The 22074-nt window shown below is 33.2% G+C and overlaps 2 protein-coding genes across 3 annotated transcripts; one reads left to right on the forward strand and one right to left on the reverse strand.

Moving 5' to 3' along the window:
• Positions 1-1500: 1500 nt before the first annotated feature.
• LOC104221746 (annexin D4-like) lies at positions 1501-3749 on the reverse strand. The gene is made up of 6 exons (XM_009772874.2): positions 3626-3749; positions 3322-3494; positions 3008-3226; positions 2352-2573; positions 1985-2056; positions 1501-1878 (listed from the first exon to the last, which is right to left on the reverse strand). Exons 1-6 carry the CDS (start codon positions 3669-3671, stop codon positions 1669-1671), a joined length of 942 nt encoding a protein of 313 aa, XP_009771176.1. The 5' UTR covers positions 3672-3749; the 3' UTR covers positions 1501-1668.
• Positions 3750-15216: 11467 nt separating this feature from the next.
• Positions 15217-18678, forward strand: LOC104221754 (annexin D3-like). Of its 2 annotated transcripts, none has more exons than XM_009772885.2 (6): positions 15217-15330; positions 15618-15763; positions 16560-16787; positions 17060-17272; positions 17384-17473; positions 18330-18678. In XM_009772885.2, the coding sequence occupies exons 1-6, from the start codon at positions 15255-15257 to the stop codon at positions 18531-18533; spliced, it is 957 nt and encodes a 318-aa protein (XP_009771187.1). In that variant the 5' UTR covers positions 15217-15254; the 3' UTR covers positions 18534-18678. The 2 variants fall into 2 exon arrangements, with proteins under 2 accessions (XP_009771187.1, XP_070024838.1); XM_070168737.1 differs by having other exon boundaries at positions 17384-17428; positions 18330-18627.
• Positions 18679-22074: the final 3396 nt, after the last annotated feature.

Genomic DNA, 22074 nt, shown 5'->3' on the forward strand with positions numbered 1-22074 from the left:
TGACACTTTGACTCCGGCTCTTCCCAATAAGGATACAGAGATCAAGTTTGCCCTGTTTTTCCCGAAGTGAGTTTCAGGAGAACTTTACCCTTACCTAAGACTTTGGTGGTACTTGAGTCTCTAAGGCAGAGGCGGATCTAGGATTTGATGGTTACGGGTGCCACTCTGGGGCAAATGCACATTTATCGAAGCAGTGTCAGGCGATACCGCTTCATGAATTCTTTTGCTAAATATATGTATTAATACTGCGAGGAAGCTGATAAGTAGGAAAAAATGATATCACTTGACATAATTTGTCTATTGGTGTATTGATTATGTGCTTGATTTTGCTCTAAGAGGTCAAAGGTTCGAGCCTCAACTAGCACATCCTTTTTTTTTTTTGCAAATATTTGAGAGAATCTATGCGGTTAAAATTATGATGAAGTATAATTTGATTCAAGACTTTTTCGGACATAAGACTCAAAAAAAAACTAATAGATTAAAGTTATTTCTTGTCTAGAAGTATGATAATTAAAGTTATTATTCCCGTTCCTCTTAATGCAAACCGACCATAGTGAAGAGAATGAACTTTGGTGTACATTTAGTCGGTTTGATTCATTTTTGATTAATTTGGTTCGGTTCTGTCCATTTTAAATTAATTCAATTCAATTTAAAAGATTGTTTTATGCATAAATGAATATGTGATCACAAAATCGAATAAGTTCTGTCCAATTCGGTATGTTCTGTCTAATTCGATCTAATTCTCTGGGTTCAAATTCGATTAATATGATTAAAAAATATAAAGAAAATAAAATTTTAAATTAGAAAATACACCAGTTCAATTTATATATAGCTCGATTAATATTATGTCTTTGATGCATCACTCTAATTTCTAAAATTAATAAAATAACATGAGACGGATAAAAAGAAGAAATAATTAAAATTACATTCAAATAAAATGAAGATCTAGAAAAAGAAAAAGGAAGCAAATATACAATTTAAATAAATAATAAAAAGGAGATTGTGCAAAATAGAGTAAATAAGAGAGGTGAAGAAATTAAAAGAATGAGCACAAGAAAGAGGATAACAGCAAAACAGCTAGGACCACAGCAGAATCTCGATCTTGGGCATTTTATGTAGAGTTTCAGTTTTTTAACCATGGCACCTGCAGTCATTTTGTGACTTGGGGTGCCACTCATTATATATGTCAATATTTTGAGGAAAATACTAGTATATATATATATATGACTTTACTCGAGTGACCGGGTGGCGTCACCCCAAATCCCTACATAGATCCGCCCCTGATCTTTCTCCACGCTTAGAACGTACTTAGTATATGCATGAAATTGTTTATTGAAACAACTAGTTAGAGTTCTGAAATGAGTCATCGTCCATAATTTACTAAGTATACCTCATGACTTCAATCTCAACTTTAGTAGTGTTTCTGTGACGCAATTTATTATTCCATAAATAAAAGCAACATTGAAAAATATACTACAAAGATAAGTTGAATCAGGAAACTGAAAGTTTTGACATTGAAATTGTTTATTTGAAATGGAAATATTGAGATCATACATAAATAGAGCAAATTACTGCAAAACAAATTAAAGCAAAGGGGAAACAAGCATTTGAGAACATGCAACAATTGAGATGGAAAATTTGGATATGTCAAAATCTGGCCAAAATTAATTAGTCAGATTTAGAAATTATAGTAAGCAAGAAATCCTTGTAGCTTCCATTAGCAACTTCTTCAATCTTTGCAGGTAAGGTGGTTCCATATTTGCTGTGGAATTCTTCTTTGATTTGCTTCATATCAACGTCTGCTCTTGTAACTATGACTCGAGTCGCTGAGTCTTTAGCAGATTCATCCACATCCAATCTTAAGGACGCGATCAAAATCTATGGAATAAGAAGTTGAAAATGAGAAGAAAAATTCGAATGGAATACCAAAATAGTTCAAGCAAAAGGAGAGAAATACAAGATCAGTTTTGTGATAGCTACTTACGTTGCTGAAGTAGGATTGAGGTGAGCAAAGGCATTGAACTACTTGTTTCAAGGTCAATTCACCATTGAGATCCTGAAGAAAAAAATTGAGACTAGTCATACATCTAATCTTCACATTGATGGAAAAGTCACAAATTAATTCTTCTCCAAATGATTTATGTATTAGATATTACATCCTTTTAACACCTACATATATACGTCGTCATAGGTCAATACATTATATCTATATTGTATTATTTGTCCTTTTATAGCATATCAAATTAAGACAACTATAACATCTACCTATTATTATAGGTCATCTTAATTTGATAGTATAACATATGCTGTCAATGCATAGAAGTTAAGTTTCTTTAATTTTGTATTCTTACCTCGTCCAGGTAGTTGCCAGTCATTTCCTTGTAGTGATTATAGAGGGCCTTAAGATGAAGCTTGCTTCTGTGTGAAAGGATCCTCACAATCTCATCATCCTCAATGAGATTCTTCTTAGCATCTTTTAGTGCATTCACAAATATCTTAGTCTCAGATTTTGCAAGATCGTCGTTTACTCTTGGCCCTTCATAACGGTGAGAACTCACTAGAGCTACTAGAAGCTGTTTGTCATTAGAAAAAAGGTACATTATTAATGAAACATACATATGATAATAATAATAGTATTAACAATGACAATTGTTTAAAGACACGTAAGAACAATGAGAAGGAGAAGAATAGAAACTTTAGGCCAAAAAATAAATGGATCTAGATCTACTATAGCTGAAATATTATAGGTCCAACAATTTTAAATAGATGGAGTTATCACATAAAATTATTTTCTTGTCAAATAAGTATTACACCACTTTACTTATTTTTTTATGGACAATATGAAATCTTATTTTTAATGTAGGCTAAGGATCCACATCTCAAGCCCAATTAACAATATTATTGACTAGCTCTCATTCTCGAATTCAAAAGTAGACACGAAATCATGAACACATGTTATGAGAAAATGGGCAAATTCTTTTTGTACGTATTAAAGTTAAATTAAGACCTTTCTTTCAGGATTTTGGAGACGATGGGCAATGTCTTCCTCAATTGAGTGGTCAAAAAGGGAATGATAGGCTCTTCTTGCTCCCAAAAGCTCTTCAGAAGATCTAGTACAAGCAGTCTCAATTAGAACATTAAGTTGAGGTACTTTCAATAATAATGCCTCCTTAAACAAACGACCATCTCTTTCCCATGGGTGCATTGTATATATTACCACTGCATCCTACAAAATTGAAATTACAAATATTTCAGCATATCATGTTATTTTATTTTTACATAGGATTTCACAAGCTCATTAAAATAAAAATAAAAATGTACCTTAAGACGCAAAAATTCTTGGCGAAGCTGAAGGATATGGTGATCATCCCATCTCTGGAATTGACGTTCATCTTCTTTGAAGAATCCTGGAGTGCTTACCCTATAGATTTCCCTCTGATGCCGATTCCATTTTCCCAGTGTTGAGATGAATAAATTTTCATCCACACCAAGTCCTACAAATTTTGTGTAAACAAAATATTATATTGAAGGAAGGTAAAAATTAAATTTAGTGGTAAAAACTTCTACTATTTAACTCTTATAAACTGTAACAATCCCAGTTTTAGTAGAAGAAATGGAAAATAACCTGAGAAAGCCTTGGTGAGAGCTGCGTATGCATTAGCCTCTGACATTTTCTTGTGTAATTTGTCTTTCTGTTTTGAGTTTTTCTGTGTCTGTGTGAGAGAGAAATAGATAGAGAGAAGAGAGAGTTGAGTGGTGGGACTTATGATTCAATTCGAACAGCTTTTATACGGGTTATTAAGGGTACTTCAGTCATTTAAGCTATTGCAGCCGGTTATACAAGTTTGACCAAATTCGAAAAGACTGAAGTAGCCCTCCGTACAATAATTAATAAAGTAATGAATATAAAATTATAAAGACGTGGCCGTTCAATTCGTGCACCTTCCCCTGTTCATCAAACTACAGCTTGTAACGCCTCGTGCTATTAATCAAATAAAAGTCAAATGTCGTTAAGTACTTGTTTAATTAAATTAAATCTTTTTGATATCTTCTTAATTTAATGTTTAATAAATGCTCGACGATCTTTTAATTCTTTATGTACCATGAGCCTTGCACGTCCTAATTTATTTTTCCTAGTAATTAATGAAGATGTCTAACATAACTTGTCATTTGTGTAGTTAGGCATCTACTTACCAATGCCAGTGGTTTATATCTAATCAAAGCAATATCTAGGTTGTAACTTACTTTAGCGGGTATAATTTTTTTTGATAAAATAAGAAATGTTTCTTTTTTGTTATTTTCCCATTATAAAATATTATTTTTTGATCATGTTATATCAATTTTATTTCTTTCTCCGTTACGATGTATTTTGTGATCTCAATGAATTTATCAACAAAACGCACAAGCAAAATCTGCAGTAACATATAATTTAGAGCAATTGATCTAGAATATGTTGTTTTTTCTTAAAATCTACATACGCACACACGCTTTATGTCTCTAAAAAGATGAGAATACGGTAACGGTTTTTAATTTGTATGTTTGAGCTCAATGAATATTTAATTAGACAAAAAGTCTTTCTACTTTTTTAATTTGAAAATCTCATATCATATTTATTCACATCCACATTATGCCAACCGTTATCAAAATATCCATGTCTCAACGAAATCATGTACCTATTTAATATGGTTGTTTTTCCCTATATGCCATGTTTTAAAAATGGAAATTAAACCATGTCCAAGTCAGCTTCCGGAGATCTGTTGTAAAACTAAAGATAAAGGAAAAAAAATTGGGAAAATGACATTGTAGCATTAATAGAGTATTTTTTTTCCTCCGTGATAGTATAATACCAAGACCAGAAAGAGAGAATGTAGCCGCTCTCAAAATAACAACCGAAATATATATATATTTTTGTATATATACATTCTGTATGTTATACAAAAATTTTATAAATTTTATATACTTTTTCAACTACCAAATATAAATAGTTTCTGACACAGACTAAAAGTAAAAAAAAGTCCAAAAAGAATTAGTATGGCGTGAGATTTTGAGGAGGGACGGGGAGGGTCGGGGGAGGGTAGGCCACTAATTAATTGAATATTACAATTACAAATATGAACAGCAAGACAGTAATCGACACGTACGTCAAATCTTTGGATCACTCAAGTTAGAAAATTTACATTAAAAATGAAAGAGGAAATATTATAAAATGAGACAGGTGTGAAATAATCAGATTGAGCATATCTTGTGGTGCTCAATGCCATGTGAAAAGATTTAGTATGCAACAGCTAAGCTACGTTTTCATTTGTATGTATCTAAAAAAAAAAATTAACGCAAAGAGAGAAAAGAAACAAATATTTATTGTTGGTTTCCATTTTTATTTACGACCTACGTTTCCTCTTTGAATATTACAGTAAGTTTCCTATAATGATAAACTATTCCATGAGAAAAAGGTGTACCAACAATTAAATTTAGCTTTTTTTCGTTTATAAAAAACTATATATTGTTTTATACAACCAAGGTATGTAGTGGATAGACGAGATTCCTCCATTTTTAACCACAATGCGGGTATTTTGGTTTGTAGGTAATAAAACTTACTATTCCGCTATGAGGGAAATGAGTGAAAAGCTATGTGAAGTAAAAGAGGAAAGACTCTCCGACTCAAAAAAATAGTGTACATTATGATTTATTCTATCGTTTATAAAGCTAAAAGCAAGTTAGCAGTTTCGAATTTGGCAATTGAATTTCTTTTTTTTCAATTTTTCTTTTTTGATAGGAGCATTTTTCCCCATCTTGGATTAGTTGGGTCATGGCTGAGAAAACAAAACTAAATTGTCTTACTATTATCATGGTTTTTGTTATTCTCGGTTTATTGACCTATTTTCCCTTATTTAGTAGGTATATAATATAATAAGTCAAAGTTACATTTAACTATGTGGTTTCTGGTTGCTAGTAGCTTCATGTAATTCTTGAACTCAGAGATTTTTATTCATTAAAAACTTCTAAGAATTTTCCAAGGTTAGTCTAGAAATTATTCAATTAAAATTATAAGAGACTAACAGATCGAAAATATTAGGTATATATTTCCATGATTCTATACAGCTAAGCTTGATTTGCCCTCTCCCAACACTCAATTATCTATTTGTCTGCTCATGTGTACAAGTGATACGTAATCTATTCAATTGCTTGCTCCCTCGTTAAAAATTATTATTAATGTGTATGGTGCTTTGAAGTCAACTAGAGGGATTTTACTCAATGTGTTGTTAACTGTTAAGCACGTAAATGTGTTCAGATTAGTATTGTAATTATTGTCTATTCTAACATTAATCAAAGTCGTGTTAGGTGTAATCCACTGTGGCACAACAATGCATTTTATTATTCATTAATATTATATTTGTTGCTAGACACGTTCCTTTTAATTAGCAAAAAGAACGCGTTGGGCGAGATAATGTACATTTTTTTTCCCATTAATATTTGTCTACATCTTAGCTTTGACCCGATATTATGTGTAGTCTGTTTAAGTAAAACTTGGTATTGATTATTGATGATAGGCTATAATTGTGTATTTTAGTCGCTTATTACATTCTAATTAGGGTTGTTCACGGTTTGACGAAAAATCGATCCAAACCAAAAATCAAACCAAATCGATTAAGTAAATTGATTTATTTTTTGATTTGGATTGGTTTTGGTTTTAAATTTTAAAAACCGATAATATTTGGTTTGGTTTTGGTTCTATTATAAAAAACCGAAAATTAAACCGAACCAAACCGATTAATTATATACAAAATTTAATAATTATTTATATACAATATAATATCTTTTTTAAAATAATTTTAAATATTTTATGCAATTTAATTGTTATTTTAAATTTTGGTTTATCCTACTTATATCTTAAAAGATTGCCTAAGCCCAAAACAATAGGAATCGGCTAATTTTTTTTTCCTTAAGAGACTTTAATTCTCTAACCCTCCGCACATATTTTTGCCTAATAGAAGAGTTAAAAAAAATCCTACCATAAGAGTAAAGAAAGCAAACTCAAATTGCAGGACCGCAGTGGCTAAAGCTTGAGAAAGCAAACTTTTAGTTATTTTTTTGTTCATCCTTTTCATATAAAGAGGTAAATAAACTTTCAGTTCCGAAAGAAATATATAAAAAAGTATAAATTTAGCAAATTATTTTCAGATTATTGTCTAGTGTTGTTTCACTATTATCGACTTATTATTAGCTTACTACAAACCAAAAAACCGAACCAAACTGAACCAAACCAATGACAACCAAACTGATGGTTTGTATTTAATTTGGTTTGGTTTTTGTTTTAAAATTTTAAAAACCGATTAAATTGGTTTGGTTTTGGTTTTAATCAAAAACCGATCAAACCGAACCGTGAACACCCCTAACTCTAATTTACTGCACTTTAATTGAGTTTGAGCTTTAATCGCTAGTGTTTTGCACTAAATATGTGTTTTATGCCTTGTAGGAGTGATTCCGATCTATGTAGGCGCTATGGAATGAATTCAAGTGATTTGGAGCTTTGAAGTCTGAGTAAAAACCCAAGGAATTAACTGATGGTTTGTATTTAATTTGGTTTGGTTTTTGTTTTAAAATTTTAAAAACCGATTAAATTGGTTTGGTTTTGGTTTTAATCAAAAACCGATCAAACCGAACCGTGAACACCCCTAACTCTAATTTACTGCACTTTAATTGAGTTTGAGCTTTAATCGCTAGTGTTTTGCACTAAATATGTGTTTTATGCCTTGTAGGAGTGATTCCGATCTATGTAGGCGCTATGGAATGAATTCAAGTGATTTGGAGCTTTGAAGTCTGAGTAAAAACCCAAGGAATTAAGTCGAGATCGTGTTTGGGGATCAACGGATGCAAGTTAAGAACGAAACGAAGAATCGAGCGGGCATACGACACATTGTCTAGTAAAATGCACATAACTTTTCGCTCAGAATTACGTTTGGGCTCCACAATATATCGTTGGAAAGCTATTCGAAAGGGCTACAACTTTATATTTTACATTTTTGTAAATTCTCAATACCGCCCCGCATGGGACGCCACAGGGTGCAGCGCAGCAGTGTAAAAACTAGCCTGACAAGAAAAGTGAAGTCTGCTCATAAACTCCATTAGCGCGTTGCATGGTACGGCGCAAGGTGCGGCGCGGCTGTACAAAATTTACAGAGCCAGAGTCCTATTTCGCGCGGGAGAAGGTGTTTTCGTCTAGGTCCAACCCTACTTGATATAAATACGTATAAAAACGCTATTTTGAGGACTTATGACACATCTTAGACCTAGGGAGAGCACAGAGCCGCCGTGGAGGCCGGGTTTCATCTTTTCTTCTATCAAACTTAGTATTTTTTTTTATATTTCTTTGTATGATTGTCTATGTGGAGCTATAACTTCATGTTCTAGGGTTGTGGTTCTTTCATGACTATTGTTATTCGAATATTGATTTTGCCTTCTTGATTTATCATATTGGTTTATTTATTCAACCTTGCGCTTAATTATTTAATTGCTTGATCACCAATTGAATACTATCTACGAATCTAGAATTGAACTCGAAAGTGGGAATTCTAGATTGCATATAGGATTGAGTAGAGCAAGTTCTTGAACCTGGACATCGGAAAACGGATTCGTGGTTAGGATAGACATATACCTAATTGCCTTACTTGGTTGATTTATAGAAATTATAAATGTGTTCTTGTTAGTTCTAATTTCATAGACATATAGGCGTTAGGCAGGCTTGAATAGGCGAGTAAGAACTCGACAGATTTTTATGAGCAATATTAACCCTGTCAACCAATAAACTAGATAAATTAATTAGTCAATTCAATAGAAGAATACAATATGATTGTTAGATAGCCCATAACCCTAGATCGATTTCATAATATTGATAACATAAAAACCTACTCTTCCGTTGTTCAAAGTTCATTATTTGTTTTTATTTATTTTAATTAGTTTAGGATCAAATACTTCTAGGTTTAATTATTGTTTAGATAATTAGGATAGTCTAATTTAGTTAATAGTTAATCACAAGTCCTCGTGGGATCGACATCCGACTTTTAGTCACTTTATTACTTGACGATCGCGTATACTTGCGTATGCGTTTGGGAGCAACAAGTTTTTGGCGTCGTTGCCGGGGACTTGAAAATTAGCTATTTTTCTAGATTAGACATTTAATTTTTTTTATCTATTCATATTTTTGTGTTTTAGTTTAATTAGTTTTTTTTAATTTATTTTAACATAACATCTTGGAATGAAAGTTATTCGAATGATGGTTATTCTTATTTTGATGATCCTTGTCCATATTGTGGAGGACCGCACTAGTGGAAAAATTGTCAGAATGTTCCCGGGAGCGAGTTGTGTGCATAATCTCAATCCTTTGAGTGGAATATTTGTAATATGTGTGGTGATCAAGATGACCACTAGGATGGTTGTCCTAATTCTTTTCATCCTTTTCTGAGCACTTATTATGATCTTTCTAATGATGTTTGTGAGTTTGATAGAGGCAATGAAGTACAGGATGTGGAACCTGATGCATATATTAGGGATATTTTAAGGCAAGTAGCAGAGCAATAGGATGAACTCAAAAAAGATATGAAAAGAATGAGGGCAACAATCACAAGAATGAAGGCTAATATAGAAGAATTGAATGAAGAGAGTGAGTACCAACAAAAGGAAAAGTTTGAAAAAGAGGAGATTTTGAGTCAAACTTGGTTGGTGGAACAAGCTGAAAGATTGAAAATATATGAGGCTCAATGTGAGAAAATTACATATGGGATACAAGACCTAATAGAAGGAAGATCTAAACTAGGACAAGAGAACGAAAAATTTGGCACTTCTATTCACGGCTTGGGAGCTCAATTGATTGCAAAGGTTGATACGTCTAACGCCCAACAACATAGTTCTAAGTTGTGTGAAACTGAAAAGGAGCTTATACGCCAAATCGAGGAGCTAAAATTGGAGAGTCAATCATTCGAGCGCACTTTTATTAATGATGTCCATGTTGAGGAAAGCACTCTAGAGTCATGTGAGGAAGTAGATAATGTTATATTTGAAGACTCTAGTGTGTGCACATATGAGGATGTAACTAGTGATACAATTCTAGAGTTAGGGCGTACTGGTCCTCATTCCATACATTTTTCAACATTGTGTTTGGATGATGACATAAAAATCGAGTCATCTGAGCCTTTGGAGGAGCCAATGTACGAGGACTTGGGTGCGTATATTTTGGAATTTATCATGCCAGAGAGACATAATTACATACCTCATTTGCAAGCCAAAAAGTGTAGAACGCGATATTGGTTGCTTGACCCTGTTAAATTTGTCTCACCACCCCGAGAGCATAGCAAAAAGCTTGAAGCCAAATTGGGGGCTCAATTCATAAGTTCGAGGTGGAAACAGAAAGTGGTTCACGTCGTGCCGCGATGTTAAATCAGGCGCTTGTTGGGAGGCAACCTAGCTTTACTGTTTTTTTATTTATATTTTTTTAATTATATTATTTTTGTAATGGTTGTTTTGATTTTGTAGGATTATAAGAATAGGAAGCACAACCAATAGGTGAGTGCAAAAGCGAGCAGGTGGTTGAGACTGAGTGTGAGGTACCCACACAAAGGATCATACCTGGGAGAAGTCTTAGTATCCCGTGAGCTGCTAATTCTACGGCATTTGGCCTATCAGAGAGTCTCTTTTACCCTCTTATTATTTATAGTGTGCATTGAGGACATTGCACAATTTTAAGTGTGGGGGGAGAAGATTGTCTGAGTGACTTTCTATGCTATTTTAGTTGTGTTAGTTTAATTGAATAATTTTTTTTAGAAAAACGAAAACAAAAATTGGACTTTTCCCGACGATGGATCTCCTAGACAGTTTTCTTGAGGGATGTAAGTCTAAAGAAAAAGGACAAAAAGATTTTCTTTGTAGGTAGTGTAGCAATTCCCCATTGGTTTTTCTTTGAGCCGCGGTTCTTTTCCAAGGGTTTTGTTTGAACCGGGTATAGTTAGTTTTTTTTTAGAACTAGAAAAACTTGTGTTATGTTTGAAATTGAAGCAATAACTTTTAACTTTGTCATACCTTGAGAATAGTGAGTACTTTTGTTATGATGCTTAAGTTCAATTTTTGACTCTTGTATAAGTACCTTAAATTGTATGATCTTAACTTTTCTTAACTTCTTTGACTAGAATGTCTTGATGAGTCCAATCCTGAGTGAGTTATGTGCCATGTGTGTGTAAGGTTTTGTATTATTCTGTGCATTGCATTTGATGTCTAGAACTTGCCCCATGTGTTTGCAAAGCGAAATAGTAGTCTTGTTCAGTCTTGGAAGTGATATACGTGATTCTTTGTTGAGCCATATATATATTTTACCCGCATAATTGTTATGTATCATAGTTAACCCTTTTGACCCTATAATCCTGTTTCTTTGGCAACCACATTACAAGCCTTACCCATTTATTTGAATTAACCATCTATTTGAACTTTTTCACCTCTCATGAGCACTTGAATTGTTATGAACTTTGTAAAAGTTAAAGTGTGAGATGGTTGGTTTGGCTTTTGAGTGGAACTAATGAAATAAGGAGAAATGTGCAGTGTTTTGAAAAAAGTAAGAGCCACTTGAATTGAAAAAGAAAAAAAAGATAGTTGTATTGCTGTGAAAATATGTGATAGTGGTGACTCTTGATATAATTGTGCTTAAAGAAGTGGGGAGCTAATATATATTGATGTGAAGGTGGAGTTATGGTTTGACATAAGTGTGGGGTTTTCAATACTAAAATGTATATAGTAAAGTGCTTAGAGAGGTGTAATTACTCTTATATCTAAATGTATCCTACCCGACCCGCAGCCTACATTACAACCAAATAAAGTCCTACTTGATCCTAGACTGAATGAGCTTGATTAGTAGAGTAATACACTACGGGTAAGGGTTTTCATGGTTCGGTTTGGATCGGTTTTTCCCTTAAAAGAAACCAAACCAAGTAAGTCAGTTTTTCAAATATTAGAACCAAACCAAACCAATTAAGTCAATTTTTTCTCGATTCGGTTTATGTCGGATTTTTGGGTTTTTCGGTTGGTTTTTCTTAAATATAAGACATATACTACCAAACACATATTCTGGCGACCAAATTTTCAACATAACACTATCAAATCAATTGCCCTTTAAGAAATCTATTATTTACCAATATATAATGATGATAATTGAATCAAATAATGATGAATAATTTAAGGACTCAATTAAAAATATATTATTTTTAACACGAAATGGATTCTTACACTTAACAAAAGAAAATTACCAATCAAACTAGAATATAAAGGTAAAGAACTATACTAAAAGTGCAAACTATTAACATTTACCATTAAATTTTTGAAACTTTGTATAAAAATATACATATATATAGATGTAATAATAAATTTGAAATAACTACTCCTATAGTCGGTTTGGTTCGGTTTTTTCTGATTGAAACCAAAACCAAACCAAATTTGATCGGTTTTTTAAATTCAAAACCAAAACCAAACCAAACAAAAAAATATCGATTTTTTTGGTCGGTTTGGTTTGGTTTTCGGTTTGGTTCGATTTTTCGGGTTTTTATGAACACCCCTAACTACGGGCAAGCCTATGGTGCACCTCTTGTGGCATATGAATGTTATTTCTGAGAGTGAGTGAATTCTTGCTACCTTGAGTTCGTAAGTATTCTTAAATTTTAGTATGTGGAACTACTCTCTTTTGTTGTGTGAGGGAACTTGATTCATGAAGGAAAGGTAATGTCAGTGACTTCTATGTTAGAGTAAGTGGGTGAGTTGCGAATAATGCATGGTACTTGTGAGTCAAATCTTGAGGTGAAGATGTTACACTCTTGTGCTTAATCTATTTTAAATATTCTTGGTGTGATGAGTTAGGAGAATTGCTTAAAAAGGTTGTGTCTATATAAAGTGTAGTTTGATTGCTCGAGGACGAGCAATGGTTTAAGTGTGGGGTGTTGATGATAGGCTATATAGTCGCTTATTAGACTCTAATTTACTGCACTTTAATTGAGTTTGAGCTTTAATCGCTAGTGTTTTGCACTAAATATGTGTTTTATGCCTTGTAGGAGTGATTCCGATCTATGTAGGCGTTATGGAATGAATTCAAGTGATTTGGAGCTTTGAAATCTGAGTAAAAGCCCAAGTAATTAGGCCGGGATCGTGTTCGGGGATCAACGGATGCAAGTTAAGAACGAAACGAAGAATTGAGCGGGCATACGGCGCATTGTCTAGTAAAATGCACATAACCTTTAGCTCAGAACTCCGTTTGGGCTCCACAATATAGGATTGAGTAGAGCAAGTTCTTGAATCTAGGCATCAGGGAACAGATTCGCGGTTAAGATAGACATATACTTAATTGTCTTACTTGGTTGATTTACAGAAATTATAAATGTGTTCTTGTTAGTTCTAATATCATTGACATATAGGCGTTAGGCTAGCTTGAATAGGCAAGTAAGAACTCGACAGATTCTTATGAGCAATATTAACCCTGTCAACCAATAAACCAGATAAATTAATTAGTCAATTCAATGGAAGAATATAATATGATTGTTAGATAGCCCATAACCCTAGATCGTTTTCATAATTTTGATAATATAAAAATCTGCTCTTCCTTTGTTCAAAGTTAATCATTTGTTTTTATTTATTTAATTAGCTTAGAATCAAATACTTCTAGGTTTAATTATTGTTTAGATAATTAGGATAGTCTAATTTAGTTAATAGTTAATCACAAGTCCTCGTGGGATCGACATCCGACTTTTAGTCACTTTATTACTTGACGACCGCGTATACTTGCGTGTGCGTTTAGGAGTAACAATTATAAATTTCTAGTGTAACTTATTTATCGAACTGATTTAAGAGTAAACCTTATGAGGTTCGACTATCGAACAGTTTATGAAGTATTTGGTCGATTCAAAATAAATTAGGTACCTTAATTAGGCGAAATAGAGGGAATAAATACATTCGTAAGAACGAGAAAATCAGCATATGATTGTTGATAAGGGCCTAATACGGAATAAGTAGGAATGGAACTTGCGAATGAAACAAGAGAATATTATCGCCAAAGGATGTGGTGGGATGGATGAGATCCCTCCGCTCTTAATGAATGATTTTAGGTTCGAGTTCAAGAAATAGAATTTTTTTTAGAAGGGAGCGCTTCTCCCATTGAATGACTTTACACTGCACGAATTCGAATTATTAGTCCAACAATAAGTATCAGTTAATAAATAATCATTATTAAACAATATAAAGAAATCGGAGAATAGCTTATCTCTTCATCATGATATCGCACTCCATGCTACAGTTGTTTATGTAATACAATAATTTTTTTTTTTCCTTTTCAAGTGTAATGTTCAAATTCACACTATTTCAGGTGAAATATGCTCTTACCAACAAAGTATTAAAGAACATTTTACGTCAAGCATCCAACGAATGAACTCCAAACTTTTGGCTGATAGGAAAACGAAATGTTCACCCGGTGATATCTAGGCAAAATGGAAATAATACTAGAAGATAGCTGAAATAACATCGAGCTAAGACGCATGAGATCTCTTCACTCTTAACTAAATGTCTCGAATCGAGCCCTTAAAATAAAATAAAAACTCCCGTTAGGGAGCCTTTCTCCTTTAATGGATTATACATAACGCAAATTAGAATTAGTCAGGCTAGTGAATTCTAATGAACCAAAAAAAATATGGAGCTGGCAAAAATTAGGTTATCCCTTAAACATTCGAAAATGTCATTCTATATTACTATGATTATAATGCGTAACCGGACTTAGTCTATTTTTAATGTATTTTTGGGAATTATTCATCTCTTTGAATGAATCAATTAACTTGCAAGATATACTTTGTGGTAAAATAGTAGAAAAAAGAGATATGAACGAGCATGGAGTTTTTAGAATGCTCTTCAGCTCAGATCGAATAGTCACTATATTTTGGAAAAATATTTTTTTGATTTCATTCTTGCAATTGATCGAATTCCAAAAAAAAAAAAAAAAAAAAAAAGAGGCCACGCGTACAAAGGAGAAGAGCAGAAGTTTGGAGTAAGGGAAAATTCAATGTGGGGGTATTACAGTCCAAACAAAAGATAAGGGCATTAAGGGCAGAGAGCTACAAAGTCTGTATTTCCAATTTTGCCCCCTCCTCTTTCATGAAGGAGAGGGAAAATAACTGAAGAAACAAAAATAGGAACTGAAAGCGTTAGAAACAGAAAGCAAAACTTGCAACTGAGGAAGAGAAGAAATGGGTACAGTGAGAATACCAGATGTTGTTCCTTCTCCTACTGAAGACTGTGAAACTCTCCTGAAAGCCTTCAAAGGTTTCTCCTTTTTCTTTTCCCTTTCTCTGTGGGAACGTGTATATTTGTTATTTTTTTACTTTTGCTTTGATTAATGCAAATATAATCTGCTAGTTGCAATTTTGATTCTGTGCTGATAGGCAGAAAGAGATTAGCTACTCGTTGTTACATGTACAAAAATTACTGCTCCTAGTAGCTATTTGATTGGGGAAAACAAAAGGAAGTTTTTTTTTTTTAACTGGAACAGAAAGTTTTATCTTTTTGTTCATTGATATTAAGATAGGGATTTGTTATGTGGTTTTGCTTAGGACTGGGAACGAATGAGAAGTCAGTAATATCGGTGTTGGGCCATAGAAATGTAAGCCAGAGGAAGAAGATTAGAGAAACCTATGAGCAACTTTACAACAGGTCCCTTGTTGATGACATTTTTGCTGAATTATCTGGTGATTTCAGGGTACAATCTCTTCTTTTACAATTTTTTGGACCTAATTATTTGCTCACTTCCATAATTGGCTTTCAATTTCATAGCATTGGTCCATTAGGGTGTTACTCCCTATAGGTCATTTAGTTTCCATATTTAGCTTTTATTTTCTTTTAATTCTCAGAATTTATTGTTTTCAGGTTAAATTTGGAACGTTGTGAAACTGCAAAGTTATGCAAATTTTCATTACTTCTAATTTATAAAGTTGAATAGTGTTTTCTTTCCTTGATTTTCTAGAATTGACCTGGTTCAAAGTGTGTGCGCATAATTATAATAGAATGAACATCCATTTGTTCCAGAATGTTCATTACTATTGATCTTAGGCCTTAAATCTGGTGCTAGTAAAATTGCCAGTTGTGGAACTTTAGATTGACTTTTTACACAAATTGGTATTTTACTGAAACTTGTAGTCCTTATATGGGTATAAATTGTTAATGACTGTTTTTGCTTCTCCTACTCATTTAAGTTATTTCTTATAAGTTAGTCCTAAGTAGAGGCATCAATATATGCATGAGACTGAGAGATTCTTAGTTTATTGAGAATATTTCTTAAATTGATTTCTAAATATCGTCAGCACTGACCTGATTGAGTGCTCGAAATAAAGTTGTGTGTCATACCTTTTAGACTGGTCGATTTTTTTGCAGGTAGATGTGCCACTTATATACACAATACTTTTGATAGAACTAAAATATATGCTCAGTCTCTATTTAAGCTTGGTTATATACCCAAGTTTTCAACTGCTAATTTTAGCTTTTCATGTGTGTGACAGAAAGCTGTAATCCTGTGGACATATGACCCTTCTGAAAGAGATGCACGACTAGCAAATGAAGCCTTGAAGTCAAGAAAGAAAACCATCACTCAGTTACAAGTGATAGTAGAGATAGCCTGTGCATCATCTCCTGATCATCTGGTCGCTGTGAGACAAGCATATTGTGGCCTTTTCAACTGTTCATTTGAAGAAGATATCACAGCAAATGTCCCTATGCCTGTACGAAAGGTACGTATGGTCACTTCTAGTCACATCTAGTCCAAAGGATACAACCTTTTTAACCAACCTCGTTCGAAATATCTAAAGATACTAAGAAATCATAATTGTCTTACAGTAGATCTGGTAGGATGCATGTAGAGTACTGAAGATATCTTACCTAGCTGATGATTCATTATCAGTTTACATAGCACGCTTTATGATGATTTCTTGTGATGATGCATTACTGTGTTACTAACCTCTATAGAAGTTACTGAAATGATGTGTTGTGTGGATGTCGCCAGATTCTTATTGATCTAGTCAGGTCCTATAGATATGATAAAGAATTGGTGGATCCTAGTATTGCAAATGCAGAAGCTGCTATCCTTCGTGAAGCCATAAGGACAAAACAGTTGGATTCTGATAATTTTCTGATGATACTCAGCACAAGGAATTTTCATCAGCTTAGAGCAACTTTTGAGTGCTATAAGCAAAATTATGGATTCTCCATTGACCAGGTTACTTTTCTTACAAGCTGCCTGCACAGCCTTCTTCTTATTAGTTCTGCTTGCTCATTTTGTCTCTTGTACATGCATTTTATTCTATCTATTTTAATGATTCTTTTACAGGACATTAAGAGCTGTGGAAAAGGTCTGCTGGAATCTATACTGAAGGTGGTTATCTGGTGCATTGATTCACCAGAGAAACATTTTGCTGGGGTACTAAATAAAGAAACATTTTTCTTTTATATTTTGGTTTAAGTATTTTTCTCGCTTTGACACCCTTTTACCTGTCAAATCATCTGTCAAAATCAGCACAGCCCTACCTTAATATAATAACGTTAAAGCAAACACATTCTCCTGTTTTCTACCTCCACAGAATTGCATTTTTTAGACCATATGTTTGATTTAAGTATGCCAGTGCTATTAAATTGCATATCAATCTTTTGGTTAGACTAGACTTAAAGAATCATCGGCACCATAGAATACAAAATCTCCTCCTTATTTTTATTCTTCCCTGTTGTTATTAGCTATGTTAAACGGCCAAATAGGGTCAAAGCTGTGGAACCTGTAAAAGGCCTTATGAGGGTGAAGGATTCCTTCCTTTTTATTACGTTCATGCTTGTTACTTTATTGTGGCTATTAACAGGTTAATTTTGTGCATAATTAGTGTAAAAAAATGTACCAGCTCCTATGTTAGTTCACTCATACATTGCTACTATATTTTTTGGTCAAACGAAAAAGATTTATTCAACCATGTATACACCGCCTGCTCATTGGACTCTAGAGACATGACATGACCAAACAAAAATGACCAAAACTGTTGCTTTCAAAGTCCTTCTATGCCAATCTATCCACCACTGAACTTAGCACCTTCTAGGAAGAGTTTCACCTCATAGACTCCTGCTAGCAAGGAAAACAATTTAATCTGTCCAGTATATGCTTCCATTTACAATATCTCAGGCCTACAATGTGTTGTTGTAAAGCTATTTCCCTAATTCTGTAAGAATTCTCTCTCTTCTTGTTTGTTGAAATCTTCTGTAAGTTATATTCTCTTTTACGTTGGAATGATCAGGTTGTCAGAGCCTCTATTGTTGGGATAGGAACTGATGAGGATTCTCTAACTAGAGCCATTGTAACTCGAGCTGAAGTTGATATGATGAAAGTAAGGGGAGAGTATTTCATCGCGAACAAGACTAGCCTTGATAATGCAGTTATTGGTGACACATCAGGTGATTACATGAAGTTCCTGATGACACTGCTTGGTGCCAAAGTCTAGCTCTTTGGTTTTGAACATTGTGTTGTTGTGTTTCAATATTCTACTTTATGTGCTTTGAAAAATGTTATATCAAAAATTGATGAGTGGATTTGTTGTGAAAAACCTAAGTGTTGGAGAGTGATTTATTATATAAGTTTGTGGTTCGTCACTTGCTTGTGAGCTGAGTAAATAGCAGCTTTTATTTCCTGAGACACGGAACATGCCCAAGGAATTGAAACCTAAAAGAAAGAAATAACTGTTATAAATAGGATCCAGCTAAAAAGAAGAAGCTACTTTTAGGATAAAGACAATTATTCATATGAAAACTATTTCACTTCAATAGGAAGAAAAAAGAGGTACTTGCATGATACTAAAGTTCTGTTATCGACCTTAATTTAAGTGGCAAATCTTGATAAAAAGACTCAAAAAGATAATTTAGTTTTGCATTAGAAAGATGCCAAAAAACAATTCATATTCTGATTGCACTATTTTGATTGGCACTATAAACCTTTAATTTTAGCGGCATTGTGCTTGTCATTGATTACTGCTAAGTTACTTTGTAGAAGTGAAACTAAATTTTCATGAATAGTGTTAGTAAAATATTTAAAATCTACTACTATGGGGGATTTTACTAAAATTGTTCAGTGATTTGGGGGGTGGGTAATGGGATAGTTATGGAGAAACCGATTCGTTGGTTGGATGGAGAAAAAAAAATTGAAGAAGAACTACAAAATTCCATGAAAAACTCACAGTTGAGTTTTGGTTTGAAATTCGATATTCCAAAAATTATAAAAATGAGTTGAAGTATATATTTTGTTTTGAAGCTGGAAATCCATAGGTTAAACTGATGATATTCCTTTGTTGATGTTTGTGACTTGAATCTGAGAGGGAGAAATCAGGACTAGGGGTGTCAAAACAGGTCCAAACCCATGTAACCCGCCCAAGTATTAATGAGTTTGGGCTAGAGTGATTTTATTGATGGGCAGATTTGGGCTAGCCTAAAGTAACCCATGAAAATTCACTAGCCCAAACTAACCCATGTTAGTGCCCAACTATGACCCATGTGAGCCCAAAATTCTCTCTTGAAGCTGGACATTAGGACATATGTGAACCTCCACTGATGCTCAGCCAAATAAAAATAGGAGTAATTCCTTGTCCAAAAAGGTAGATTTTAATTTATAATCTCATGATGACATAGATTATTTTATATGGTCAAAATATTTATTTTTTTATAAATCACATTTGTAGATCAATCATAATCTTTAGAATATTACAAAAATAAAATAAGAATTAATTTAATCTTAACGGTAAAGAATAGATCTCATATAATTATTATCTTTGAAATGTTTCATTTTTAGAAAACAAAATATTAGTTTAACGTGAAATCAAAATGAAAAATGAAAATGAAAATTTAGATAGTTGAAATAGTACTATTCACAAGAATTTACCTGGCAAGTTAAATGATTCTCTAAATTTTTCATTTATTTTTATCAATTACAATAATTAACAAGGTCAATACTACCAGATCTAAGAAATCGAATAAGTAGTGATCTTAGACACAAAAAGAGTTGTTGATGGTGTCTTGCAAAAAGAAAATTCAAAATAAAAGAGAACAAATACCAAAAAAATAAAAATAAAGATTTCTCATGACATTGGTTGTCTTACAAGAAAAAATAAAAGGATATTAAATTATAAAAATAATGGGTCAAGTTGGGCGGGTTGGGTTATAACCCATTGTTAGCCCATATTGTCCCAACTCATTTTAACCCAAGTAATATTTGGGCAGGATTGGACAATGACTCATTTATTAGTTCAGTCCATTTTAACCCGCCCAATTGCAGCCCAACCTGTCCATTGCTCATCCCTAATCAGCACCACCATTATCGATAGTTTAAAAGCGTGGTTCAGAAAGTTGAATTCGAAATTGATTGAACAATCCAGTAGACTTTAATTAACAACTTAACAGATAGGTAGAGTAATAATAACATCAACTCTTACTCTATCGGATTGGTAGAGAAATCCTAAAGAGCAAAGGTATGACAATCCGATAGACTTCGATGAACAAATTTAATCTGGTAGAGAATCCCCTGAAAAGCTTGTGCAGGTACGGGTTATTTTATAAATACCTCAAATTTTAGGGACATTCCGCTAAGACCACCCCAAAAAGCCCTATTTAGGTCAATCACTTGTTCCCTTTGAAATAAGAAAAGTAGCCCGATAACACATCCAACCCCACCTACGCGTGAAAAAGGCATGGACTAGCTAGTTTTTGGACTGATAATTGAAAAATAGCCAGTATTTGTAAAGTCATTGAAAATAGCCATTATTTTGCTTAAACACAGAACGTTTTAACATAATATGCTGGATTATGAAGCTCTTGCGTACAAATTTCCAGTATATTATGTTGGACTCCAGCATACAGAAAGTTTCAGCATAATATGTTGGATTACGGAGATCCTACGTGTAAACTTCCGACATATTATGTTGGAACTCCAACACATAATGAAATTCCAGCACATTATGCTGGAATCTCATATGTAAAAGATTCAAACTCCAGCATATTATGCTGGAATTTTTTTCGAATTTTTAAGGGTTTTTTGCTTAGATTTTATTTTTACATGAAAAAGTGACTAAATTTCGATTACTTTTGAAACTATGGCTATTTTTCAATTACCAGTTGTAAATCTGACTATTTCCGGTTTTTTTTTTCACGAACGCAGCTAAGACTGGTCCAATATAGGCCCAACAACATAAATCTGCTTTTTGTAAATAAAAGGAAAATGAGGAAGTATTTAAAGGGCGGAGTGCAACAATAGCCACTTTTAAACCCGCTCTTTAAAATATATCCACAGTTTATAATGTATTTAAAGATTGGTCAATTCACCCAAACTTCAGGACTAAGTATCCTGAATTTGGAAATTCAGGACTTAGTGTCCTTAATTATTGAGTTGCTAATTTGAAATTCAGGACAAAGTGTCCTGAATTTCTGAACTGCTTATTTAAAATTAAGGACATAAGATTCTAACTTTTGGACACAATTTTCAAACTTTAGGACACGATGTCCTGAAGTTTGAACTTTGAGGTTTACACTCTAGGACGTCGTGTCCTGAAGTTTGAGCGAAATTGGCTAATCTTTAAATACATTGTAAACTGTGAATATATTTTAAACAAAATGTTTAAAAGTGGCTACCTGATGTCATTTCCACATATTTAAATATGTATATAGACACGGATTTCAAACTAGCATGGTTTTTTTTTTTTTTTTTAATTCTTCTATTTCATTTCTTTAGGTTTATCATTTCCTTCCGTCCTTCGTGCCAATTCAATTAAATGGGTGAAGACCTTGGTTTGGATCCAACTGTCCAAGTACCCCCAGATTTGTAAAAATAGCTTTGTTTTGGCAACAGAAGGAAAATACTATCTTGGTATGCTTCATTACAAAAGGAGGTGCTTGGGAAAGCATTGTAGGCTGTAGCAACAATATTACTACAGGTTAGTGCGTCTAAAAATAATATTACTAAAATAATAATAATATTATAATGACTCAGCCTTAAAATAAGTT

The sequence above is a fragment of the Nicotiana sylvestris genome, chromosome 1 (assembly GCF_000393655.2).
Source record: "Nicotiana sylvestris chromosome 1, ASM39365v2, whole genome shotgun sequence".
NCBI lineage: Eukaryota > Viridiplantae > Streptophyta > Magnoliopsida > Solanales > Solanaceae > Nicotiana > Nicotiana sylvestris.

What these genes read in the sequence shown, in the direction of transcription:
- LOC104221746 (XM_009772874.2), bottom strand. Translation starts at nt 3,671, where the DNA reads ATGTCAGAGGCTAATGCATACGCAGCTCTCACCAAGGCTTTCTCAG. An exon ending in TCTCACCAAGGCTTTCTCAG is followed by an intron (nt 3,495 to 3,625) that starts GTTATTTTCCAT and finishes CAAAATTTGTAG; the next exon opens with GACTTGGTGTGGATGAAAAT. An exon ending in CTGGCAACTACCTGGACGAG is followed by an intron (nt 2,057 to 2,351) that starts GTAAGAATACAA and finishes TTTTTTCTTCAG; the next exon opens with GATCTCAATGGTGAATTGAC.
- LOC104221754 (XM_009772885.2), top strand. Translation starts at nt 15,255, where the DNA reads ATGGGTACAGTGAGAATACCAGATGTTGTTCCTTCTCCTACTGAAGAC. An exon ending in TCCCTATGCCTGTACGAAAG is followed by an intron (nt 16,788 to 17,059) that starts GTACGTATGGTC and finishes GGATGTCGCCAG; the next exon opens with ATTCTTATTGATCTAGTCAG. An exon ending in CAGAGAAACATTTTGCTGGG is followed by an intron (nt 17,474 to 18,329) that starts GTACTAAATAAA and finishes TGGAATGATCAG; the next exon opens with GTTGTCAGAGCCTCTATTGT.